The 16,820-nt window shown below is 56.1% G+C and overlaps 1 protein-coding gene across 1 annotated transcript in view; it reads right to left on the bottom strand.

Moving 5' to 3' along the window:
- Positions 1–1,544: 1,544 nt before the first annotated feature.
- Positions 1,545–16,820, bottom strand: part of ATP13A2 (ATPase 13A2) — a 21,709-nt gene continuing 6,433 nt past the window's right edge. The window contains exons 2-29 of the mRNA XM_003783864.3: positions 15,553–15,647; positions 15,258–15,440; positions 14,901–14,959; positions 14,607–14,721; positions 14,253–14,332; positions 12,914–12,991; positions 12,651–12,720; positions 11,736–11,870; positions 11,583–11,649; positions 11,358–11,489; positions 9,220–9,375; positions 8,592–8,702; positions 8,463–8,509; positions 8,189–8,377; positions 6,765–6,971; positions 6,218–6,313; positions 5,975–6,134; positions 5,753–5,873; positions 5,461–5,585; positions 4,633–4,793; positions 4,395–4,511; positions 4,221–4,300; positions 3,814–3,966; positions 3,630–3,726; positions 2,581–2,804; positions 2,347–2,498; positions 2,023–2,192; positions 1,545–1,940 (exon numbers count right to left, since the gene is read on the bottom strand). Of these exons, the coding sequence (XP_003783912.1) occupies positions 1,803–1,940; positions 2,023–2,192; positions 2,347–2,498; positions 2,581–2,804; positions 3,630–3,726; positions 3,814–3,966; positions 4,221–4,300; positions 4,395–4,511; positions 4,633–4,793; positions 5,461–5,585; positions 5,753–5,873; positions 5,975–6,134; positions 6,218–6,313; positions 6,765–6,971; positions 8,189–8,377; positions 8,463–8,509; positions 8,592–8,702; positions 9,220–9,375; positions 11,358–11,489; positions 11,583–11,649; positions 11,736–11,870; positions 12,651–12,720; positions 12,914–12,991; positions 14,253–14,332; positions 14,607–14,721; positions 14,901–14,959; positions 15,258–15,440; positions 15,553–15,647 (3,518 nt within the window). The 3' untranslated portion in view covers positions 1,545–1,802. The remainder of the gene's footprint in view (positions 1,941–2,022; positions 2,193–2,346; positions 2,499–2,580; positions 2,805–3,629; positions 3,727–3,813; positions 3,967–4,220; positions 4,301–4,394; positions 4,512–4,632; positions 4,794–5,460; positions 5,586–5,752; positions 5,874–5,974; positions 6,135–6,217; positions 6,314–6,764; positions 6,972–8,188; positions 8,378–8,462; positions 8,510–8,591; positions 8,703–9,219; positions 9,376–11,357; positions 11,490–11,582; positions 11,650–11,735; positions 11,871–12,650; positions 12,721–12,913; positions 12,992–14,252; positions 14,333–14,606; positions 14,722–14,900; positions 14,960–15,257; positions 15,441–15,552; positions 15,648–16,820) is intronic.

The following is a 16,820-nucleotide window of genomic DNA, read 5'->3' as shown; positions in this document are numbered from 1 at the left end:
GCCCCATGCATCGTCTGTTCCCCAGTGCTAGTTTGTGTAATGAATATTTTACTGTCTCCCTCCCCACCCCACCCCGCCACCGTGTCTACTGCAGCGTAAGGGACTTCTGTCAGATGGAGTCTTATTCTGTTACCCTGGGTAGAGTAGCATGGCATCATGGCTCACAAAATTTTGGGCTTACGCCTATGAGTAGTTGGGACTACAGCCACCCACCACAATGCCTGCCTAATTTTTCTAGTTTTAGTAGAGATGGAGTCTTGCTCTTGCTCAGGCTGGTCTCGAACTGCTAAACTCAAGGGATCCTCCTGCCTTGGCCTCCCAGAGTGCTAGGATTACAGATGGGAGCCACTGTGCTGGGCTATACCTTCCTTTATTTAGCCCTTTGTGGCTATGAGGCATAATCTACTGGGAGAAGAGGAAATTGCCCAGCAGAAATGCTGTGCCCTACAGTTTCCCAATAAAAAGAGAAACTGAGGTCTCAAAGCTGCCAATTTGTGTCCTGGCTCCCAGATCCTCTCTTCTGCTCCTGCCCACTTTCCTGGCCCTAAGGACCCAAGGAGAAGTGGCAGTTCTTTGGGTGAGTGTGGTTGCTCTTTTGCTACTATGTCCCTGGAAATGTGCTCTTTCCTCTAGCTGGTGTGTTTCTATTTACAGTATTAGCCCCGGCACATGCCTGCCCAATAGATTCATGAAGAATCGGCTAAGGGTAGAGGAGGGATGTGAACCCAGGCCTCTCTGTGTTCTCCCCTCAAATAGCATCTACCTCCCTGGACTGTCGCTGGCTGGTGATGCAGTGCCAGCACTGAGGTCTGACTATGCCTGATGCCAAACCTTCCCACACCCCACATCCCTTTTCTCCAGCATGGTTCAACATTTACTGAGCTCCCCTCACAGTCCTGCAGGTAGCAACAGGGCTCCAGGAGTGAGGGTAGGGGTGTTCTGGAGGGCAGGAAGCAGTCTCTTTCCTGTTCTTCCCTACCCAAATGACCAGCTGCATCTTCAGAGCAGACGGGCGTGGCCAGGGGCCCACTAGTGGGATGAGCTCAGAGGCTCCCACCCTTCCTCAGGGGATGGTGCACATGCTTCTGGCTGGGAGATTTAGGCTCAGAGCCTGGATTTTATCTGAGGGAGGGACTAGACCACAGACTTGTCCCAGAATGTGGAGGTAGTGGGGGGGAGAGAGGAGGAAGAGAAAGGAACTGCCCTCCCATCCTCCCACTTCTCCTTTCTCCCCAGAGAAATAAGATTATCAAAGCTGGAGGAAAGTGGTCTGGCCCCACTTGGGACTACTTGTGTGATCTGCAAGCCTCAGTTTTCTCATCTGCAAAATGGGGACAGATGTAGTTGTTGGAAGGGCTACAGAATGATGAGTGTGAAATGCTTCACAGAGGAAATTCCTGTCAGATGAGGAAACAAAGGCCCAAGCGGGGAGTTGCCCAATGTGATCTAAAATCAGGCGGTGTCAGGAGCAGACATGGACCAGGGGCTGCCAAGTGGGCACTAGAGAGAGCCTGGGCACCAGGAACGAGACAGGCATGGCCAAGTCAGGAAAATATCATGACTTTATTTGCTACACTAATAGCAGCTCTCAGTGGAGTTGGTGGCTGCCATGTCTACATGGGATGGTATCTAGTGGGGATGACAGTCAGCACTTCCCTAAGGTGGGGGGGGGGGTCAGTCTCAGGCCAAGAGTGTGACAAAGGCCGACCTCAGGGTTTTGGGAGGTGGTGTCTCTGGGGAGGGGTCTGGGGGCGGCTCAGAGGCAGGGAGATCCAGTGTCTAAAAGGCCAGACAGGCCGGTGCTACCTCGCAGGGCCAGTGGGCAGCAGTGGCCAGGGCTGCTCTGCGAGCTCTTGCTCCAGCTGCTTGAAGCGCTTCTTGGAGGCCCGCTTGGGTCGCAGGCGGCGCAGGCAGGCTGGGAGGCACTGGTCCAGTGCACTCTGCAGAAGGCAGGGAGGGAGTGTCGGGGAAGCTCGGGCTGACCCCACCCCTCCCACTGCCACTGCCTGGGGCGGGCCCCACCTCCAGCATGAAGGCCCCCACCAAGTTGAAGGTGACCAGGCCCAGCAGGAGCAGCTTGAAGTGGGTGTCGGTGATGGTCCTCAGTGCTAGCGGCCCCTGCAGGAGGCCGGGGACCAGGATAAGGCCCACCAGGACAGAGCTCAAGAGTGCCAGGGCCACCAGGAAGGGCACTGGGGGTAGGGGAGTCTGTCAGCCAGGGAGCCACATGCCCGGGATACATGCACACATGCCCTCCACCCACAGAGCCACCCCTCCCGCCGTCCCATCTGCTTCCCCTCTCCCTGTCTCCCTCCCTGCCCCAGGCCCCCTCCCACGCTGCAGCACCGTTGGTGTAGAGCGGCCGGCGAAAGGGCGGCCCCTTGGACATGGCCACAGCCAGGATGAGGTATTGGAAGCTGGATAGAGAGAAGACCACTGTGTTCTCGTAGTTGGGCAGGTTGTCTGGTGCAGGTATTGTCCTATTCAGAGGTACAAACCTAGGGGCAGACGGATGGCGGTCAGGGAATGGGTGGGGGTGGACAGGCTGGGTGGGATGGGGTTGGCCAGCTCCCTACTCACCACGGCTGGGCCACGGTGAGGAAGTAGCCCCCGAGCTGCACACCAGCCACCAGGGCCACTTGCAGCAGCAGGCTGCTGAGCACGGGCACGCTGAGTAGTGCCCCTGGTGGCCGTACCCGCCCCAGGGCTAGTGCTGGCCCTGTGCGACTCATGAGCACTGCCACCGTGGTGGTGATGACCAGGTCGATGGCCAGGAACTGCACATCTCCTAGGTTGGTGTTGATCTGCCACAGGGAAGGGAGGACAGAGGAGAACTGTGACCTGGCCCTAACCCAGCCCCAGAGGAGCCTCTTGCCACAGCCCTGCTCTTGAAGAGTTTGATGGGGGAGGCACCTTTCCTGTCCTCCTATCTGATCGGGGCAGCACTCTCTTCGCCCTTGGGAAACCCCAGTGTGATGGAGATGGCATTGCTCCTGGTGTGAGACAAGCCTCCAGTCTGATGCAGGAGCACTGCCCTCTGCCCCCAAGTCTGATGGAGGAGGCATCCATGCTGACCTTAGAGGGCCTAAACTCACGGGGAGGTTTTCCCTCCCTGCAGCAGACCCTTAGGCTGACACAAAAGCATAGGCTCTGCCTTATAGAGTCCCTGGGTTACTGCCCTTATGAAGCTTCTAGCTTTGAGGTAGACACAGAAACAGACACAAATACAAGATTTGGACTGCCCTGTGGTGTCACCTGCATTCAGTGGGGGTGAGTAGGGTATGGAGCAGAGCAAGCAGGCCTGGGGAAGTAAGTGGAGACATGGGAAGGGGTAGGGCAGGGGTCTTGGCTCCATCTCACTTCTGCCTGGGCTCTGCCTCAGTCTCCACTGCAGATAGGGAGCTCCAGAAGTCAGGGACAAGACTGGCCCATGACAGCTACTGCCATTTTGGAGGAATTACTATGTGCCTCGGCCTGGCACTGTCATCCTCTCATCTGAGCCTTGCCACTTGTCACACAGCTAGAAAGTGGCAGAGCCAGGATTTGGGCCCATCTATTCCAGAGCCTGCCAGGCTCCTAACCCCGCTGCCATGTGCCCCCTCCGGGGCCTGGCACTGTGAGATCCTCACCGTGTAGAGGATCAGGACTGAGATGAACTGGGTCAGGCTGTACAGGGCCATGTACTTGAAGACGCTGAATGATGTGTCGAGGGAACAGCGACCTTCCCTAGAGAACAGGGTGTGGGTGTGAGGGTGCTTGGGTTGGCCGATGGGCCCTGCCAAGCCCTCGCCTGCTAGCCCCTGCCTGCTTCACCTGATGACTGCAGGCACACACTCAATACTGGCTGTGCTCGAGGTGAAGGGTGAGACCACGGAGGCCTCGGCTTGGGAGAGTGAGATGCCCACGTCGGCTGCCTTCAGGGCTCCACAGTCATTGGCACCGTCCCCGCACATGCCCACACAGTACCTGATGGAGAGGCATGGGCCCATCAGGGCCACTGTGGTCCAGCCACTGGACCCCTAATACCCACATGGTGCCTATGCAGAGCAGGTGCTCAGTGGATAGATGCAAGGACTATTTTTAGTGTGACCCAGGAGAGCCCGCCTGGGTGCTTTGGGAGGGTGATGGTGCTCTGATATCTAAGGAGGGAGGCAGGGCCTTAGTCAGCTCACTCTCGTGGGCTTCTCGCCCACCCACCACTCCCATCTCTGAGTACTCACTGAAGCTTCTGCAGCTCACACACCAGCTCTGTCTTCTGCTCTGGGGCCATGCGGGCAAAGATAGTGCCCTGGACCAGGACCTGGTGGCACATGGGCAAGGGGAGAGCTGAATAGCCACCAGGGAGAGGGCACCAAGAGGAGGGAGCAGAGCAGGGGAGGCTGGGGCAGTCCTACCTTGGGCAGCAGCTTAGGGAAGTGCTTCACAATGACACCAAAGGTGGGCCCGCTGAGTGCCAGGTGACAGCAGTGGGGCTCTGGCTCCACAGCATAGCGCGCAGCCTGGTCGGAATCCTGGAGGTCCAGAAAGCTCAGCTCAGCGCCCTTGTCTGTCCTAGAGAGCTGGGGCCTGGGTTGGGCGATGCAGGGGTGGGGTCACAAGGTGGGGTTCAGCCAGAGCACTGGGTGGCCTCACCTTTACTGTGTTCACAGCTGCAGAGGACTCTACTGGTAGGAACTCGAGAGAGGCAGACTGACCCTGCTCAGGGTGGGTGGCGTGAATGATAACCAGACGCTCCCCGGGGCTCACCATGTCACAGCCCCGGGCCACAGTAACTGCTGTCTGTAGGTTGTCTCCTGGAGAGTGAGGGGCAAGGCTTGGGTCCAGTGCTATCCACGGAGGCCACCCTCACCCTGACCTTTATAGATGGGAAACCATCTGCCATCACCAGTTGAGTGGGCTGAGGGAAGTTATAAATGTCTCTGGACTTCACTATGTCATCTGCAGTGTCCCAACCAGGCTCTGAGGCTCTCAGGGGAGATGGGTGCTGGGCTTGAGCTCCCCACATACACATACTCCTGACTGCAGTGTTTCTGCCAGAAAGTGCATGTGTGTGCAGGTGCGTGCGTGGAAGGGTGGGAGGACCAGAAGCACCCAGACCTCTCAGCTCTTGCTGTTTGAACCTGGCTGGAATCTTTCTTTTGTTGCTCCTTGAGATTGTCACAGCATCATTATCCCCATTTCTCAGAAGTGGAAACTGGAACCCAGATCATAGCAGGGCTGGAGCCCAGGCTGCCTGATATCACAGCTGGGCTCTTTGGAAGTCACTCTACTCCTCTGAGCCTGTTTCCTCATCTGTCAAATGGGAGTGACAACCACCACTTGGAAGAGTTACTGTGAAGATCTATGAAGTGTGTGAGAAGGACCTGGCCTGAAGCAGGGGTCTCAAAGGACACCCCAGGAAGATTCACTGGCACCTTTCTCTCTGGTCCTCCTAACCCAGGCCTTGCAGGCCTCAGGTACCTGTCACCATGACAGTACGGATGTGGGTCTTCCGGAGAGCCTGGATCACTGGTGTTGTCTGTGGCTTCAGCAGATTCCTCATGACCAGCAGCCCCAAGAGGCTCAGCTCCTGCTCCACAGTGTCCCTGGTGGGTAGGCAGACCTGGGTCAGAGGTCATGCAGGGCCAAGGCCCCTTTCCCAGCCACTAGGCAAGGGCATCTTCTCTGGCCTTGCCTGCCTGACAGCTTCCCTCTGCCACCCAGGCTGGAGGCTACTAAATCCTTACAGACGCCAGGGTAGGGACAGGCCAACCTTGTCAGCTGCTGAGCTGCCTCCAGGCTGGGCGTGATGGGCAGCACCTTGCCGGCCAGGGCCACGACACGGTAGCCAGCAGCTGTGTAGCTCTGCAGTGTCTGGGTGAAGTCGGTGGGTACTGTTGGGGAGAGGTAGGTGTCACAAGGAGGTGGGGGCAGGGACAGAGGCTGGAACAATCCCATCACACGCCTATGTCTGACCAGGTCCTGCCTCCTTCACCTGTGTCAGGTTTGCAGAGGCCTGCCACCAGCTCTGGGGAGCCCTTGACATAGGCCTCGGGCTGAGCAGCCCCCGGCCACGCCACCACCACGTCCATGCGCTGCAGGGCCGAGGAGAAGGGGAAGCGGCGGAGTACGCTGACAGGCATCAGGCGCTCCTCCTACAGTGACACGAGGTGGCTGAGGGGCTGGCTGGGGCGCTCACTCCTCCAACCCCACCCCCCATAGGCGCCCCTCAGCTCACTGTTCCTGGCAGCTGGGGCTCTTGAAGTGGGGGTCTCATCACTGCCAAAACCCGGGACCCACACACCAAGTCTGCGGCTGGCTCCTCCTCCAGGACCTGGCGGGAAGGCAGAGGGGGATGGCATCCAGGGGGCCTCGGCCCATGGAGACTCAAGTTAGACTCACGGAAGACTTCCTTCACGGGAGACTGGGTGGTACAGACGTTAAGAACGTGGGCTTTGGAGTGGAGTGGACTCAAAGTCGAACTCCGGCTTTGCCACTTACAAGCTGCTGGGTGACCTTGGGTAAGTTATTCCAAATGTCCCTCAGCCTCAGCGCCCTCCCTGTGAAGCAGCTTCTAAGCCTGCCTGCTAGGGCTCGGGGAGGAGTGACAGCAGCCCCCACAGCCACGTGCTGGCTCCCCGTAGGTGCTCAGCGTGTGGCCTTGCCATTAGTACTGATGGTGGACATGACAGAGACCACCCTGGGAGACCTAGAATGAAGACAGGGTGGGCTTTGTTAGGCCCAGCCGCCCAGAGGCAGGGGGCTATCATGTTTGGCCTCCTCACCCAGCCAGTAGACTCCACCATCTTGAGGTCCATGGGGTCGCCCACTGGGGTGTCCTGGAGCCAGCTGAGGGTGTGGCAGGTGGCCAGTGCTCGGAGCAGGGGCCCCATGGGCAGGCGGCGGGGCTCAGGGACCAGTGGCAGGAACGCCTGCCCCTTCAGGGGCACCACCCCCATCACGTCCAAGCCGTCCTCAGTGAGGGTGCCCGTCTGCAGGGACAGGTGGGCGGGGCAGTGAGGAGTCCTGGGATGAGCTGGGCCCTACAGAGCTGAGGGTCTACACCCTAGGATGGTGGGCCTGTGGGAGCCCAATCTGGAGCAAGAAGAGGCCCTGCCTTGCCTCTCAACCTTTGTGGGTGTGGTTTTCTCTGCTATGGTCACCTCCCATTGTTTTTCTGGCTGGCATCATTTCCTCCAGGACATTTTCTTCCTTAGCTCCCAGGAGTGGGGCAGGTGGTCCTTGCTTTGGGCTCTCACCTATGGCCTCTTCACATCCCTACCATATGTGCCCCATGGAACCTGGAAGGGGACCTGGCCGATGCATCTGCTGATTGAGTGACTAAGTGAATGAGTGACTGAGCGAGGGAATGAGTGACTGACTGACTGGGTACCTGTGTTTCCACACTGGACTCCCAGCAGCCCAGTTACTCATCTGGCTCCCTTGCTAGCCTGGGGGTTGTGGGAATCTGATCACGCCCTCTCCCTCCCCCAAGTTCAAAAACTTTGCAGCCTCTGACACCCCTGGAATATCCTCCAGTGTCGGCTGATCAGGCTGCTGCTCACAGCTCATCATGCTCCAGGCTCTCTGTCTGTTCCTCAGAGGAGCCACCTTCCTCCCTTGTCCACCCTCACTGAGGATAGCGAGGGACCTACTCAGGGGCTTCTTGACTGCCCTCTAAAAAACACCCCCCTACTCACCACCCATGTGCCACCCTGTTGGCTTTCTTCCTAAACCCCATCATCACTGTGACTCCCTGTTCACTTTCTGCTAGGGACACACGTGACAGTGTCCATGAGGACATTTCTGTGTTGGTCACTGTTGGACCCTGGACCTCACTGGTTCTTGAACACATGAATAAATTGTGCCTGACCCGCCCGTAGTTCCAGCTACAAGGGAGGCTGAGGCAAGAGAATCACTTAAGCCCAAGAGTTTGAGGTTGCTGTAAGCTGTGACGCCATGGCACTCTATCAAGGGTGACATAGTGAGACTCTGCCTCAAAAAAAATTTTTGTTTTTACCCGACCATGAGCCTGGTAAAAGGGGGAAGCTGGGCAGGGGTGGAGGGTGATTCTCTGGGTGTTCCTGCCCTGGTCAGGACATGGTGCCCTCAGCCAATGCTGCTGAGTGGATGACGTGGGTGTGGAGGCTTGCCAAGGTGCTGTGGGCTGACCTGCTCCCCTGCACCGACCCCGCCCTGCAGTCCCCACCTTGTCAAAACACACCAGCCGCAGCTTGCCCCCCAGGTTGATGCGCAGCGGGTGGATGCAGAAGATGCCCTGTGTCCGCAGCCGGCTCTGGGCGTAGAGTGTGCAGACGGTCATGGCGGCCGGCAGCGCAGGCGGCACCACCACGGTCACCAGGTCCAGTGCCCGGATCACAATCTCATTCAGAGGCACCTGGCAGGAGGCACCGTGAATGCTGAGCACTAGGCAGGGTCTGCTGGGCCCTGCTGGCAGCCCCTGCCGGGCCCCTGAGACTTACCCGGTTGCGATAGAGGATTAAGATGCTGTAGATGGTACCCAGGAGAGCTAGGGAGAGAGCAAGGGAATGAGTGGGATTCAGGACCCGAGCCAGGGCTCATCAGCAGAGTAGGGTGCTGGGACAACTTACCCAAGACAGAGAGGGCAGCCACAAACTTCATGCTGTGCTTATAGAACTTGAAGTTGATGGGTCGGGGATGCAAGATGGAGCTCACCAGAGCCCCTTTAGCCGTGCAGAAGCCTGGTGGGGAGACCGGGAAGTGAGGCAGGAGAAACTGGGGTTAGGACAGGTCTCTCCAGCACTAGCCCCCTCACCTGCACATCTTGGGTTGTAAGGCATGATGCTCAGGGGGTTAGCCATCACCTAGTTTGGGGTTTCAAATGGTGGCCCACAGACTTTGCCCAGCCCCCACAGGGTTTTAAAGAGTACAATTAGTAGGTAGCATTTAAAAATGGAGTGGTTTACTTAAAATCCAGATATAGGCTGAGTGCTTTTCTGCTTGCTACATCCCTACTCCCTCCAGCATTTGAGCCCCTGTCGGCTCTTACAGACATGGCAAAACTCAGCCTCAGTCTGGCCCAACTTCTCCTGTTAAGGGAATGATAAAGACCCAGCTAGTGTGGGACTTGTCTGAGGTCCCACAGCAGGGCTGTGGCAGAGGTGGGTGTGGGGTCCAGGGGTCCAGGTCCCACCCTGCCTGGCATTACTTCTTCCATATATGCTAAGCCCGGCTTCCTCTCAGCCCATTGACTCATACCTGTCCGGGTCACCACTGCCAGGACGTGGGGTCCCATGTAGGCCCGGGCCTGCAGGACGAAGGTCCCACAAAAGAGTGTGTGCCGCCTGTGCGTCTCTGGGCAGTAGGGCACTGGACCCCCAGGCAGGGCCGTCTTCAGCACTGGAACACTCTCCCCTGGGGAGGACATGGTATGAAGCCCTAAAGGGCCTTCCCTACTGCTCCCTCCCACCAACAAAACCAGGAGTTATGTGTAGAATTGTTCTAAGCCTAAGTTCTCATCTAATTCTATAACCAGGTATGAATAAGAAATCACAGCCCCGGGCAGTGCCTGTAGCTGAGTGTGTAGGGCGCAGACCACATACACCGAGGCTGGCGGGTTTGAACCCAGCTGGGCCAGCTAAAACAACTGCAACAACAACAACATCAACAAAAATAGCCGGGCATTGTGGTGGGGCACCTGTAGTCCCAGCTACTTGGGAGGCTGAGGCAAGAGAATTGCTTAAGCCCAAAGAGTTTGAGGTTGCTGTGAGCTGTGATAACACAGCACTCTACCAAGGGTGACATAGTGAGACTCTGTCTCAAAAAAAAAGAAATCACAGCCCCATTTTACAGAGAGGGATGCTGAGGCTCAGAGAGGGCATAAGACATAAGGGCAAAGGCACAGTGAGATGCTGCTGGGAGGGGAGTGACAGCCAGTTACCAGGAATGACTCGGGGAAATTAGACAGAGCACGTGCGGTCAAGCACATATGTAGGGGAGAGGGTTGGGGGGGAAGCCTTTCTCCTTCTGTTGGAATTATTTGATACTAAGCACATATTACCTTTTTTTTTTGAGACAGACCCTCAAGCTATCCCCCTGGGTAGAGTGCCATGGCATCACAGCTCACAGAAACCTCCAACTCCTGGGCTCAAGCGAGTCTCCTGCCTCCGCCTCCCAAGTAGCTGGGACCACAGGCGCCTGCCACAACGCCCAGCTATTTTTTGGTTGCAGCTGTCATTGTTGTCTGGCGGGCCAGGCTGGATTTGAACCTGCCACCTTAGGTGTATGTGGCTGGCACCTTAGCCACTTGAGCTACAGGCGCTGAGCTCATATTACTTTTATAATACAAACCACTAAAGATATTTACATGGAGGGAATAGCCTTTAGGGGTGTAACCTTGGGCAGGCTGCCCAAAAAGAGTAGCAAACCCTTACTGAATGCCTGTTAAGATGAGGCTACTCAGTACCTACTGTGTGCTGATTCCTGGGAGGGACTCAGGGATAATCAATCCAATCACTGTTTCTGTCCCCACCCCCAAGAGGTGGGTGGATATGTAAAGTGCAGACAAAGTTTGTGGAGGGCCAGGCTCAGGGCATGGGCCCATGAATCATAGTGATGTCATCATCATCACTATTATTATATGAATATACGAATAGAACTCCAGCCAGAAAGCTTCCCTGGAAGAAACTACTATCTTGTGTTTCTCGTAAGTTCTATCTAGTATCTACCACTAAGATCTAACACATCTCAGAGAAAGAAATATTTGCACGTGGTGAGAAGACAGGACAAGGCTGAGTCCTGTGGCGTTGTCTGCAATGGCCAGAAAATCACAATCTAAATACTCATTGTTAGTGGACCAGGTAAGTCAGTTCTGACACACCCATAATGTGGACTGGGAGGTGGAGTACCCATGTGTGGGAGAAGGCCCAGGAGAGAAAGCAACGTATGGAATATGACACAGAACACGAGCCCATGTACGTAACAGAGAGGTGCATCTGCACCTGTGCACACACATCATATATAGGTTCACAGAAAAAGGCCCAGAAGGACACCTGGACCCTTCATGGGAGCTGCCCATGGGGAGATGAACTGGGCCCCCCAGTTTGGGCTACATGCTCTACCTGGCCTGAGATCTTCTTGACCCGAAGGCGGACATTCACACAGAAATAGCTCACATACAATGGTGCTTACCCCACCCCACTCATGCTTCTAAGCACTTTGCACAACACTATCCAGGAGTGACAGCCCCCTTTTAATAGAGAAGGAAACTGAGGCACAGTGAGGTAAAACAATACACCCCAAAGGTATGGGGTTAGCTAGTGCTGAAGCTGGGAAGGTTACTTGAGAAAAAAGGAAAAGAAAACTCCAACTTCTGACGCAGAGGGCCGGGGGCAGACCTGTCAGGGAGCTCTCGTTGACCACGCACTCGCCAGCCACTAGGGTGGCGTCGCAGGGCATCAGCCCACCCTCCTGGGGTAGCACCAGGCAGTCCCCGGGCACCAGCTCGCTGGAGTCGACCCATTGCTCCTCTGAGGGAAAGGAGAGTCAGCACAGCTGGGGCAACTGCCGCCACCCCCACACCCACCCGGCCTCCCTCCACCCTCCTGAGCCCGGCTCCTCACCTCCTCCAGGCCGGCACACGCGAACCCGCACAGACAGCTTGACCATGTCCCTCAGAGTCTGGCTTTGCTGTGGGCAGGGGACAACAGGGGAGTAGTGAGGGAGCACCAAAGGGACCTCCTCCACGGCCACGCTGCCTGCCTTGCGTCACTCACCTTTCGGGTCCTGTAGAGCGACAGGCAGATGGAGATGGTGGAGATGAGGAGGATGCAGAGGGCATACCAGTAGTAGCGGTCGGCCAGCCACAGTGCGATGCTGAAGGCCTGGAACCCATAGTAGGGGTTCAGTGCCTGGTGGAGGGAGAGAGCGTCAGTATCCCTGTCCCCTGGGCATCCAAACATGGGAGCAGAGGCCCAGTGGCTGCGAAAGGACTGAAGCCAAGCCGTTCCCATGACAGATCTTGTCCCCTCAACCAGACATCCCCCGAGTCCCTAGTTCCTCCACTCTGAAGAGGACAAGCCAGAATCCTGCTCAACACTTTATCCAAGTGTCATCCAATGGTGAAGACAATTCCACAGGCAGGTGCCACTATCACCTCTATTCTACGGATGAGGAAACTCTGAGGCACAGATGGAGTAAGTCACTGCCCTTAGGCAGACCATAGTTTATATCAGGCCAGACTCCAAGACTCTTCGGTAGTGTCTCCCCCCAGGGCTGGGATGGTAACATTTTACTCTACACGTGTCTGGGTCACTGGCTTCCCTTTGTCCCTGTGTGACCTGGGCCATGTCGTGTGTCGCCTTCTGAAGCCTGCGTTCCTCATGGGTTGACACATTGTCATCCCGGGCCCTCCTCCCGGGACTGTCGGGACAATGACAGTGGAAAATGCACAGGAGGCCCCAGGCTCCAGAGCGCGTCTCCTGGCACCTGGCACTTGCCTCTTAGCCTCTAACCCCCACAGGCAATTCCCCAATCTCTGGCCTACGCCTTGAGCAGAAGCTCCAATTATAGCCTGGCTGGCTAAGGTGACCAGGGCAGGGTCTGGGATGACTCCGCTATGAGAAGATGACGTTATCTCCTCTGCTTCTGCACAGGGGTCCAGAGGAGGCAAGACTTGGGGATAATCCTACCTCGTCCACCAGCAGCTGAGGGTAGGACTTGACTGGTACGGCGATCACGTTGGGGCCATAGATGGCCTTCCTGCAAGAGGGGGTGAGGCCAAGCCGTCAGAGGACAGGGTGACAGTGAGACATGCTGGGTGACAGAATGACCCATTTTATAGCTGAGGAAATTGAGGCCCAGAGATGGGAGGTGTCTGGAAGGTAGCCACATGGGGGGCAGGGAAGATTGGAGTTCTCCAGTATTAGAGCACCGACCCCAGGGCAGCACCCACCTCAAAGTTTGTTCCTGGAGACTGAGGCCGGAGTGGGAGCGGTGCATATCGTCACAGGTGCGGCCGTGGTCCAGCAGGCTGGTGGAGGGCAGGGAACACTTGTGTGGGCCACAGGGCCTGAGCTCTGTGTCCTGCACCTCACACAGGCCAGGGCCTCAGGGCTCCAGGCCTCTCCTGACCCCCATCTGTCACACCAAGCTCCTGGGAGATACAAGCTCTGGGCTTAGCTTTCTCCTTTTGTTCCTCTGATTGGGCTTCAAACCATCTCATTGAGAAAGGACGATGATGAGAGAGGATGATAATATTAAAAGTGACAAAGAAGACATTATTTAGCGTATTATTTACACTGATGATGCCTTGGACAAGTCACTTGCCCTCTTTGTGCCTCAGTTTTCTCATCTGCAAAATGGGGACAGTGTCCTCATTCGGCTACAGGTGGATTAGATGAGGTGAGCCATGGATAGTGCTTTGGACAGTGCCTGACACTTGCTGAGTGATCTCCATGCCAGTGTTTTTCACTATTATCCTTATCATGTGGCAGAGGCTGTTGGTGCCACCCCCATCTCCCTTGGGCTCACCTCTGCACAACATGGCAGCTCCCTGCGGACACCTGCCTTTACTTGAAGACTTGTCCTGGTTGGGAGAGCATGCTCTGCCCATGAGGCCAGAAAGCCAAAAGTGCAGAAGAGTTCATGTCCCAGGGAGCAGCTTACAACCCACAATGGTAGGGAGGTGTTGGATAAGTGTTCCCAGCTCCCTTGCCCCTTGGGTGAGGTTGCCTTGAGATGTGTGCTCTATAGGGGTCTCCAGAGATCCCCAAAGGACTGAGGTCCAGGCATCCATGGTGGCATGACAATCCACCTCTTTTCTCTTCCTCCCTTTCCTTGTCCCACCTCCCCAGTGTTGTAAACCAACTCTCTGCACTTGAATCCTCGTCTTAAGGTCTGCTTCTGGGGGACTCAAACTAAGGTGTGTCATCAGCTCACATTTATTAAGCATTTAGTGGGTGGCAGGGTCTAAACAGACTGCCGAAGCTTAAGCGTGTGTTCTGACTCACGGCAGTGTCACCAACTCGGACAGATGCTGTGTCAAGCTTCACAGAAATTATTAGGTATTTTACCTTTGAAATAGCCCTAGGAGGTGAGGATTGTCTCCAACCCCTTTCTAGGCAGAGACCTCAGGCCTGGAGAGGCTCAGTACCTACCCCAGGATTAAAGGGAAAAAGTGGCAGAGCCGAGAGGAGAGCCCCGGCCATGCCAGGTCACTTCATGCCACTGCCTGTGCCCAAACAAGGCCCACTCTGGGAAGTGATATCAGTGCCACTGACCCCAATTCCTACCTGACCTGATGGAAGGCTTGTTGGGTCTCAATCCAGACGTAGCGCTGGCCCTGGAGGAGGTAATACCGCAGCACTCGCTTCTGGGAGGTGGAGAAAAGAGGCTGGGTTGGAGGCTGGCCCCAGGGCCAGTGTGTGTGCACTGGGGATAGGGAAAGTGGGCAGGGACCAGCATCATAGGAAAGAGAGGTGAAGAAAGGCTAGGAAGCATAAAAGCAGTTAGCATTCTAGATGTCTGGGGTCACAGAACCAAGAGGTGCTTGGTCAGCATGGAGTCCAACCTTCCCATTGTACAGAGCACAAAACTGAGGCCCAGAGAGGGGCAAGGACTTGAACAGAACCCAGCTGTCTACTCACTGACTCCTCCTGCCCATGGAGCTGGGCAGTGTCCTTCCAGGTACCCTCTGGTACTGCCCCCACAGCTGCCTGGCTCCGGCCATCCGCTTCATGGGCCTCTTGGGGCAGCTTGAGGCTATGAAGAAGTATGAGGGTTACTCTGGAGCTCCGAATGCTACTCCAGAACTTTTCTGTTCTCACAGAGCCACCCTCTATCCTTGGTATGGTAGGTACCAGTGACAGCCATCATGTATGTGTGGGTGTGTGTGTGTGTGGTGGGCCAGGGGCTTCTGGGAGGGCGAGGGGCTGCCTCACCTGCCCTCACTGACGGCCTCAGTCTGCACCTGGACAGTGAAGAGCTGCCACGAACTATCCTGGAACACAGAGGAGTGGGCTCAGAACTGGAAGAGACCCCACCCCTCCCAGGCCCTGTTCCAGCGGCCGGTGGCCCCTGCTGGAGAAGGCAGAAAAGGCTATCGCTGAGCCTGCCCACAGGGATCACCCAACCAGCCACTCCTGTCCACTGCCTAGATGGGAAATCTCAGTCCAGAGTGGAGAACTACCTGCCTAACCTCCCCCCGAAGGTCAGTGGCTGTGTGGGAACCTCCCCCCGACAACCAGCATCCTCCACCCCAGGCCCTGACCACTCCCCAGGCTCGGCCTGCCTCTCACCTCTTTGTCTCTTATTTCGATAACGAGTGTTTCGGCGCGGGCCAGGTTGCACGGCCGCAGCCGCAGCCGCACCCCCCACGCCGGCTTCCATCGGAAGAGCAGCAAAGGGATCCCAGCCATCATCCAGACCATGACGTGATAGCCTATGACCCTCCATGGACTGCCACAGTAGCCACTGAGCCTCTGTGAATGCAGGTGAGAGAAGCTCAGGGGCAGAGGAAGAAGTCAGGGTGTCTGGGGGGGGCCTGTATTCACCCCATCTGGAGCATCCCCTGCCCCCACTCTGTCCACATACCACGGATGAAACTGAGGAGCTGAGGGGATCTATTGACGTCCCTATCGTCAGGGTCCCATAACCGGCCGGCGTGCTGCCCGTTAGAGGGCTGCTGTCTGTGGGCAGAAAGGCAGAAAGTCACTTGGGGAAAGGCCACTCTTCCTCTTGCTTCTTTACTTTTCATTTAGTTTTTTGAGACAGAGTCCGTGGCGTCATACATAGCTCACAACAACCTCAAACTCTTGGGCTCAAGTGATCCTCTTGCCTCTGCCTTCAAAGTAGCTGAGATGACAGGCACCCACCACAACACCCAGCTAGTTTTTCTATTTTTAGTAGAGATGGGGTCTCACTCTTGGTCAGGCTGGTCTGGAACTCCTAAAAAACTCAAGCAATCCACCTGCCTCAGCCTCCCAGAGTGCTAGGAACTCTTGTTTCTTTAAATAGAAAGGCATTTGGCTTGATAAATACAGTAGCTCAAGCCTTCATGGGTCTGTTAGCTGACTGTTCTGCTGGTTCTCCCTCACGGTGCCTTGTTTCCTTGTGTTATCTAGGTGTGGCTGGGAATTGGAGACAGGGCCTGGTGAGTGCACCTGGAGCACCCAAGGAGCTCACACATCCAGCCATCAGCTTCCTTGGAATTCTATGTCCCACTTTTCCATTCCTTATCCATACCTGACCCTGAGGCCAGGGGTTGGCCTGTTTGTCTTCATTCAATCCCTGTGTCCAGCACAGGTCTGGCAGTGAGGATATGCTGAGATATTGAGGCCAAAGTGATAAAACATCAGGCCCACAGAGCTGTCTTTACTGGTGGGTAAACCAAGGCTGGGGGAATGGTACCAGGTACCTGACTCTATTGCAGACATTCCATTTTCTCCTCCCTTCCCTGCTATAGAGCTGTGATCTCTGCAAGGCAGGCATACAGTGGGTGCTCTGGGACCCCAGAGGGTATGAGGCTTACTGCTTCCACCCTTGGACAGCCTGTGTCAGGGCACTGCCGTGGTCACATCTCCTCTGGCTTCTCAGCTGCTCTATCCCCAAACACAGGGCTTACCATGGGCTCCTATCCCTTTTAGTAACCCTGCCAGGTAACTTCTATTACTATCTCCTCTATAAACGGGAGTGAGGCTCAGAGAGGTTAAGTAACCCAACATCACACACCAAGTATAGAGTAGCTCCAAGATGCAAGTTGACTCCAGGCTGGAGTATTTTTTTTTTTTCACACCTGTATCCTAGCACTCTGGGAAGCCAAAGCAGGTGGATCGCCTGAGCTCAGGAGTTTGAGACCAACC

Source organism: Otolemur garnettii, unplaced genomic scaffold, assembly GCF_000181295.1.
Source record: "Otolemur garnettii isolate 467f Iridium unplaced genomic scaffold, OtoGar3 scaffold00009, whole genome shotgun sequence".
Classification (NCBI taxonomy): Eukaryota; Metazoa; Chordata; class Mammalia; order Primates; family Galagidae; genus Otolemur; species Otolemur garnettii.
The sequence above is the reverse complement of the archived record's forward strand: the minus strand, read 5'-3'. Positions and strand labels throughout refer to the sequence as shown.